This window comes from Chiloscyllium plagiosum, chromosome 16 (assembly GCF_004010195.1).
Source record: "Chiloscyllium plagiosum isolate BGI_BamShark_2017 chromosome 16, ASM401019v2, whole genome shotgun sequence".
Taxonomy (NCBI): Eukaryota; Metazoa; Chordata; class Chondrichthyes; order Orectolobiformes; family Hemiscylliidae; genus Chiloscyllium; species Chiloscyllium plagiosum.
The window spans coordinates 53183805-53193228 of record NC_057725.1 but is presented as its reverse complement, the minus strand read 5'-3'; the positions used below and the strand labels follow the sequence as shown (position 1 = coordinate 53193228).

The 9424-nt window shown below is 39.1% G+C and overlaps 1 protein-coding gene across 1 annotated transcript in view; it reads right to left on the bottom strand.

Annotated features, from left to right (window-relative positions):
• tkfc (triokinase/FMN cyclase) overlaps nt 1–9424 on the bottom strand; it is a 76486-nt gene that overhangs the window by 66779 nt on the left and 283 nt on the right. The window contains exon 2 of the mRNA XM_043706132.1: nt 1603–1792. Coding sequence (XP_043562067.1) covers nt 1603–1792 — 190 coding nt within the window. The remainder of the gene's footprint in view (nt 1–1602; nt 1793–9424) is intronic.

Here is a 9424-nt window from a genome sequence, read left to right as displayed (position 1 = left end):
GGGCTTATGCCCGAAACGTCGATTCTCCTGTTCCCTGGATGCTGCTTGACCTGCTGCGCTTTTCCAGCAACACATTTTCAGCTCTGATCTCCAGCATCTGCAGACCTCACTTTCTCCTCAATGGCTATTCAATGTCATATAAAGTCCGAAAAGCAATTAAATTCAATCCATAGTCGGTAAGCACTAAGAGTTAACTTTCTACTAGCTCGAACAGCCTCAGCACTAAAATGGTCTCTCCCTCTAGTGTCCTTTTGAACATTGATAGTCAGGATCTTGTAAAAGCAAAGATGTTTTTCTCTCTGTGTCTGCCCCGCTTGCAAGGGATAATAAGAATCCATTATAATTGACAGGATCTGACTGTTAATTACAAGGCTTTTGATAGTACCAAGTTTCATTTCAGGATCAGAATCAAATAATGTTATTAATATTATTATTTGGTGTCCTCTTCACACAGATTCACCGATGCTAAGGCAAATGTACTTAACTGCCTTACAGCATCTTGTTATCACTTGGTGAGCACAGACGTCCCTATCTTCTGCATTCCTTGAGTTCCCCGCTTTTCTGAGCCTTCATGCCTGTCTGTTTTCTAGTGCAGCATATGTGTTCTATAATTCAGCATTACATTTTCGTCTAAATGTTTAAAGACAAGCTTTAAGGCTATAGACTTTCTCAGGCTCAGGTAGCCTGAACTGAGATAGTGACCCCTAGGGAAGTACAGCACCATAGGTGAAACAGAATGCATAGCAGTGCATAAATAGTTGCATGAGCAGAATAGCTTGATGGGGTATAAACACCAACGTGCAATGGCTGGGCTTGAAAGACGTCTGGAGAAACACCTTAGACCTCTCTGCTTTTGCTCCCATTGTAAAATGGTACAATTAAACTACATTATCATTTCCCACCCTTCATACTAAAATGTATCACTTCACTTATCTGTGCTGGATTTCAGCTGCCATGCAAACACACATTCCAACAAACTGTCTGTGCCTTCTTGAAGTTTTATTACTCCTTTCATCGTTTATACTCTCATGTTTCATATCATCTGCAAATTTTGAAATAATGCCCACAAGAACAAGTCTAAAATGTGCATCGAAAGCAGTGTTCCAAGTACTAAGGTCCTTGTTGCTGTATACCTCTCTCTCTAGTCTGAGCAAAAACAGTACCCCATTTGTGTATTCTGACCTACTGCCAATTGGTTTCCATGCTCTTAGTATTCTTATTACCCCACAAGCTTCAAGTTCACTAACAAGTCTAATACATAGTACTCATTAACACAAACATTTTTGAAAGCCCCTATATACAACATCTACTTTGTTGCCTTCATCCACCCTCTCTACTACTTAAGCAAAAACCTGGATCAAGAGATCTTCAGTATTCACCTGAATTGGTTGAGAAGGCCTTAATTTAATGTTGCATGTGTAAAACATCACCTTTACAAAGCACTAGTCTCTTTTTGTTTCATACTTTAAATGGGAGTTTGATCAATGTATTCAACTTAGAGCCAACCAGAATGCTCTACCCAGTATCCAGATTTATGATCAGCCAAAGAAAGGGTTCAAAATCTCCCAGAAATTCTCTGAAATAAAGCTGGAGTATAATTACCAGCATGAGCAGGCTCATGTCCAGATCCTCCTCCTGACAGCAAGGCCACTTTGCCTTTCATGTTCTTCAGGTCAGCCCTGATTATTACACGGTGCCCTTGCAGCAGCTGCATTCCTACATTGCAGGCCACGAGTCCATCCAAAGCATCATCCACACAATTCTCCACAGAGTTTATCAGTTTCTTTGAATGCTGCAGCAAAAATATCAATTAATATTTCCATTAATAGGATGAATAACAGAAAGTTTCAGCTTGTCAATCGTTTTACTCTGTACTTTATGGTTCATAATGTATCTTCCCTCCAATAACAACAAATTACATTTCCTTTTTTCACAAATGCCTGAGGAAAATCTTGCTTTGACATTCTCCCCTTTTAAGTAACATTCAGCCGGAGCTAAACTAATAGCTGAATCAATATCACACCTCAGTTAGCCTCCTCCTTGGTGGGATAGAGGTATAGTTATCTGTATCATGAAGAAAAATATTTGACAACCTCCTGTTTTAAACCTGAACACTGATTGTAATGTTACACTTTGCCTCATATGGAAGCTAATATTTATTTACATTGTACAATAGCCGAATAGAAGATAAAGACAATATTTAGGAATAAATAACAACATTCAGGTAGTGTCCTTCATGTCCACAGCATTCAAGGAGTACTTCATGATCAACGATTGCTTCTGAAGCATGTAGCCACAGTCTCATCAGCTTTTCATCTTTAATTTTGGTTGAGTGAATGTGTAAATGCAAGGTTGCTGTAAAACTCACTGTTCATTATCAAATTGCACCACCAGACACTTTATATCAAGCTAAACAGTTAGATGGGGCCTTACTCTAAAGCTTCAATAAATGAGCAGAAATTGGGGTGAGCCTAGCCTTTTCCTTGTGTGCTATAATGGAGCTTGGGAACAGCCATCTGACACATAAAGCAAATACTGTATTATGCCACTATGTCAATGTAAAGCATGAGCTAAAGGCAGAGGTGGTCATAGTTTCAGAGTTGGGAGAGAGTGATTTTGGTATGTAGAAAGGCAGGGTGTGGGGTCTTGGAAGGGGAAACTATTTTGAGGAGGATGTTAACATTCTGCAACCTAGCTCAGCAAGAGAAAGAACCTGGCAAGATTAATAGATTCAAAGCCAAAGGCCTGCAGCCCTATATGGAAAAAAAACAGATAACCTCAAACTTTGCCAATAGAATTAGAATTAATTTTATTGTCACATGCAGTCAAGTACAGAAGTACATGAGTACAGTTAAAAGTGTACAATGTCACCATTTCTGCCTCAGTACAAAATCTTAAATACAAAATAGAAAAACAAAAACAAAGTTAAAAGTTAAACATTATAATATGCAGCTGGAGAAAGTTTGAGGTCAGTACAGGTCTTTCTGCTATAACGCGTGTTTTGTTATCACAAATTCTCTGTAACATGATTGACAAATTGGGAATACTGTTTCTAAAGTGCAAACTTTTAAAACGTGTGTTGGCTGTAACTTTAAGCGCTGTTTGAGTTAAGAGCCCCAGTTGGTCACACAAGATGTCATTTGTCACTTTAACAAAGAAGTGCTGTAGAAAGCAGGTTGGCTGACCTGATTAACGAGAGGCAAGCTGTGAAATCATAGGCAAAATCAAAAATGCTTTCCTTGACTTGAGAAAATTGAAAATTCTTTCAAAATCAATACTCCAACAATTTCAATGTATATTCCTTTTATATAATAAAACCTCTCAAGGCACTTCACTGAAGAAGAGTGGGAATGCTTGATGAAGGTTTTAGTATTCAGTAGCATTTTACTGAATACTAAAACCTTCATCAAACATTCCCACTCATCTCAACCACTGAAGCAATCCATATACATATGCAGCAAAATCTGGACAACATTCAGGATTGGATTAACCATTGGCAAATAATATTCATGCTACACAGGTGCCAGGTGAGAACAAGCTCCAACAACAGAAAGTCTAACCATCCTCATTTCATATTCAATGACGCTATTGTCACTGAAACCCAGACTATCAACATCCTGCAGATTACCATTGGCCAGAAACTTAGCTGGACCAGTCACTCTTTAACACAAGAGCATGCCAGAGACTGGGAACTCTGCAGCAAGTAACTCAACTATTGAATCCTCAAAGCTTGTCCAGCATCAATAACTCAGGACAATGACAGAATAGTCTTTACTCAGCTAGATGAGCAAGTCTCCAAAAGCTCAAGAAAACTGACACAATTCAGGAAAAAGCAGCCCACTTAATTAGGATTCCATTCACCAATTCAAATATTCACTTTCTCCACTACATAAATACTACTATAGAACTACTATTTGAGGAAAAAAAACACACAAAAATGGTAAAACTTTTTAAAAATATATTACATTTGGAGGAAATCAAGTGTAGCAAATCTCCAAGGTGCCTTCTACAGCACTTCAAAACCTGTGATCTCTACCACTTAGAAGTAAAATGCCAGGAAATCCAAGGAGATACAACCAAGGAAATGCATGTTCCTCCAAACTGCAAGCACCCTGACCTGATTGGAACTACATCACCGCTCCTTCATTGTTGCAAGTCATTGTCGTTGAAAATGCCTCCTTACATTGCTGTGGATCATAACTTCAAATTATATCAGCATTCCTTCACTGATGCTGGGTCAGAATCCTAGCAGCACCCTTGACATTTCTACACCACATAGCCTGCAGTGGTTCAAAAGACTCAAACCACTACCTTTTCAAGGGGAATATAGAGGTGAGCAACAAATGCTGGACTTGCCAGTAATTGTCATATCCCATGAAAGAATTCAGAAAACAAAATATGACACCAAATCATGTGAGGAGATGTGAGATGAGACAACCAAAAGCCTTGCCAAAGAGGTAGGTTTCAAGCCTTGACTTAGAGGAGAATTTGAAGGACAGGTTGAGGAAAGGAATTCCAGGTCTTTGAGTCTAGACAACTGAAGGCCCATCCTTCAATAGTGAAGTGACTAAAACCAGGGATGTTCAAGAGGTTACTCTTTGATTAGCATAGGTCTAAGGCCATAAGACATAGAAGTATGCCATTCAGCTCATCAAATCAGCTCCACTATTCACTGTGATCATGGCTGATCTGATAATCCTCTGTCCAAATATCTTATCTCCTTCTCATAATCCTTGATTTCATTACTGCTTAAAAGTCTATCCAAGCCTTGAATATTCTTATTACCTGGCTTCAATAGCCTTCTGTGGTAAGACTTCCATTGATTCATTACCCTCTGATTCATTCATTCTCACCTCATCTTAAATGGACAACCCCTTTCTGATTTCCTAGACTCTCCCACAAGGGAAAACAACCTCTGCTTTTATCCTATCAAGACCCCTGAGAAACTTGGATTTTTCAATAAGATTTCTGTTCAATCACGTAATCTATTTCCCTCTGCAGATCTTCTGTGTCACTTGCACAACTACTCATTTGTTTTATGTCATCTGCAAACTCAGCAATAGTACATTCCTTTCAACTAACTCATTAGTATATATTGTAAATAATTGTAGCCCCACCACTGATCTCTGTGGCAGTCCACTTATTATATATTGCCATTCTGAAAATACCTTATCATCTCTGCCTTCTTGTAGTTGGTCAATCTTCTACCCACTATCCCTAACACAATGGGCACTTATTAGGTAGCCTAACATGTTACCTGATCAAATGTCTTTTGGAATCCAATATAATACATTTACTGGTTCCCTTTTATCAATCTTGCTTGTCACCTCCACAAAGAATACTAAAATTTGTCAGGCGTGATTTCCTCTTTATGAAACCATGCAGATTCTTGAAAGGTTTAGGGTTGTTGGAGATCACAAGGTAGACTCCAGAACTTATATGAGCCCCATAACCCAGATTCAGTGCTGTTCCTATCATCTTGCTACAAATGCGTTAGTGAGAAAAATGCACTATGGAACAATTCCTTCCACATCCTTCAGCAAGATGTATTCTTCAGTTGTTTAGAATGACTAAGGAATAGATGTCAGTCCTGGTACAGGATATTTTGGATTTAAGTCTTACAACAAGACTATGTTATCTAAGCTGGCAATTCTGTGTTACCCAGTAAGAGATGTTGTCTTTTGGAAGATATGTTAAACTAATGGTGAGGTGCCCATTGAGGTACGTGCAAATGATCCCACAGTGTTTCAAAGAGAAGGGGCATTGTCCTCTTTTGTGAGCAACATTTGTCCTTGATCATCTAAAACAACTGATCTGGTAACTTATTTTATTGTTGCATGTGATAGTTAGCTGATGCACACTACTTTTTACTACACTAGAATTGATATGGTAAGGATAAAAAAAAACACTAGAATTATGACTACACTTCAAAAGTGGCATATTGGCTGTAAACTGTTGGAAACATACAGAGGTAATGAAATACACTGTACTAATACATTTTTCTTGCGAACACCATGTTTTGGGCTTTTTGATTTAGAACTATTTTCCTTCCCAAAGTAAAGATTTCTGTGCATGCATTGAAGCTAAATATCTCAAATGTAGCTACAATGTATTCACATTAGCCTTTGAAACAAGAATGGAGCAGCAATCCTGTGATGACAAAATTATGATACAAATGCATTTTAGAGTTGGAATTCATGACTGCTGTCGTGAATAATAAATTCCTGTTTAACAGAATTGTACATGTACAATTACCACTGAATATTATTGCAAAGCCAGCAGCATTTAAAGCACCTCGCATAGTCTTCTTATTTAAAGAAGGCAGGATTATCAAGTGGTGACCTAATTTTATTTAGTAGAATAAGATGAGCATATTAATTAAAGAATGTAGTTGATTGGACAAGATGTCAAGCAGTGTGAGCTAATGGCACTCGATTAATGAAATTTGACAGTACAACTGTTAGACAGTTTAAAACAAAGTCGAACAGTTCTATTTTAATTCAAAGTAGAATGGAGTAGTTCAAAGAAGGGGATTTGAATACCTACAAATTGTGCTTGGAGACAAGCCCATGTGACCTGGTTGTCAGGGGAACAGAGGCCCATGTCAAAACATTTTGAAAGTGAAAGTTTTAACATGTGGATACTGTTATGATCCGACCGTGGACAAGGTCCCCCAAGGTTATCACATTTTCAGATAGGATATTCTGAATCAGTAAGCTAGAGTGAGACTCAGTGGACTGGTTGCAACAACATTAATGTTAAGAAAAGGATCCCTCCCTTGTGGATGCCATTCTCCCAGAACCAAATGAGGCAATTTAACCAAGTTTGTTTTTGAGTGAGCAAGAGAAAGTTTATTCATAACTAAACAGGAGAAGAAATAATAATACACCACACAGATTAGATATGAGAGATCAGTTTAAAAAAGTTAAAAGATAAACTGAACAGTCTGTATCAGTTGTTCCTTAAAAGTAGACAGTGCAACGTTGATAGTGGAATAGTTGATTTTGTGTTCTTTGCAGGTGAGTTGAAATCCTTTTGTCCTCCTTCCTTTTGATGACTCGCTGTCAGAATTCAGAAAATCTTTATTTGGCCCTGTTTCCATTTACTGGCTGCTGGTTACAAGTACTTAAATAGAAAAAGAGTCCTTTACCTGTAATGTAACAGGTGGTTCTTCAGCTGTGATCTTCACACATTACTGTTTGAATCCAGGCTAGTATACATGAATACCTCAGTCTAGTGGCACACAGGAGCACCTCAGCTCACTTGCACATCTTCTCCCTCTAGCATACAAAGACCAGGGTTGAGCTGGCTTTTAACCTGTTCTTCTATATTTTCAAACAGGGCAAAATAAAAATTTCTCACGCCGATTGTTGTTTTTTTCTTTCAATCATGTTCACAATCTGAGATAATTCCCAGGAGATTACATTTCAGTTTATAGTGCATTTTCTCCTTTTGAAGTCTGTCGTTTTTAAGTTTCTTTGATACCTCAGCAGATGTGACATACCTGAGGTTCTCTCTCCAAATCCAACTTAACTTACACCTGTGGTCATTTGTTACAAAACACATGATGCCACGCAAAGTAGAAGAAAATTACTGTTTTTGGATTAATCATCAAGCAGGATACTGTTAAGGATTGATGCCCGGTTTGTAGAGATGATTACTTCTGGCACTGAGTGAAGGGACTTTTGTAAATACTGTACCCTTTCCTTTTTCTGTATTTTTGACTGTGTACTGAAATGGGAAAGAGGGCTGTTTTATAAACCAAGGATTGTATAAAGGATTGCTTTACTTTTTTAAAAATCAAGTTACTTGGCATGTTGTTTCCACTGCTGTTTGTTTTAGCTGGAGAGGAGATTACTACAGATGAGCTGCAGCCAATGGCTGTGTACAAAAGGAGATTTGACCAGCAACAGGTAGCTGATTAGTCTTTAGAATAGTGAACAAGTAAATTGGGGAATTACGCATACTTTTATATCATCCTTAACTCCAGAAATACCTGGGTTCAGTTTCTCTCACACTACCCCAGTGAGTTCTCATTCTATTCTAAAACAACACCAAGATTCACCATGGTATTGCAGGGAGAAAAGGTCCTGTCAAAAGCAAGGGGAACGTGGATATACAATCTTTGTATATATGACTACATTCCTGCTTACGCAGTGTGGTGTAAAATACAAATTTAACTTGGGTTGTTCAATTATGTGAAGATGTTATAGAGAATACACTCTGGGTTAGCAGGGTGAAGTAAATGGGATTAAGAGAGGAGTGTGGGAAATGTATGGCGTGGAGGGTGGCAGAGTGTAGATGGGTATAGTACAGCATGGCAAGATGATTGGTATATAGAATGGCAGGGTGATATGATGGCAGGTGGATTGGGTACCAAATTGGCTGTTAGTAGAATTGTAGGCAGATAGAGTGGAAAAGATGATAGGTGAGTTATATTAATGTGGTGGCTGCCAAAGTGATAGATAGGGTGGTAAAGTAGGCAGGGAGTTGGGATGATATGCTAGAGGTGTGACAAGCGTGGTTAGGCAACCGGCAAGCTGGTGAGGGTTATTTTGGGTGTTCAATGGAGTGAGCATGTGTGGGCCAGGTGCATCAGAAGAGGAGTATTTAGAAGATTAAAGAAGTTGAATGTTACTTCCAAGATAAATAATTGGGTGCCCGTAGGGGAGTCACATTTATTTTGGGGATGCGGGGAAGTTGGGTGTCTGTGGGACATTTTAGGAGGGCATGGAAATCAGTGTGTGCAAGGGATATATTGTCAGATGGTTTGATATGTGGTGGGGTTCAATGATGAGGGTGAACCATCCATCAGCAATGAGCTCATCGTTAAACAGTTTCAAGACAAGCCTGTGCTGGTCCCTCTGCCACCGTTCTTTATGCATTATGAAGAAACATCAACGGTGCTGCACACTAACCACTTTTGTCTCCTCCTGCAGGCAAAGTGCTGGGCTAATCAACTTTAAACTCAACAAACGAGTGTAATTCTACACCACGCTGCTGCATCGACAATCCTAAATTGCAATATGTAGGTAAGGTCCTTCCGAATTTGCACCTGGTTTGAGCCAATCTATGGGCAGCTCTGGTGAAGAGTCATCTAGACTCCAAACGTAAGCTTGCTGTCCGACCCGCTGTGATCTTCAGCAATTGTTGTTTTCAGTATAGATTGCAGCATCTGCAGTCATTTGTTCCGACAGTTCAACGCTGGGTTTTGCAGTTTCTTAAAAATACAATGAACTGACATCTTGACCACGCCGAAGTTCTGGTCCTTTGAGTCCCAGCGCTTGGGGAAGCCTGGTATAACATTTACCCGAGTCAGAGATGTAAAGGAAGGGGACTGATACCCCAAAATAGTTTTTCTCCCTGCCCCGAAAGAAAAGCTGTTCCTCTTCCTACCACCCGGTAGCCTGGCCCATGGAGACAC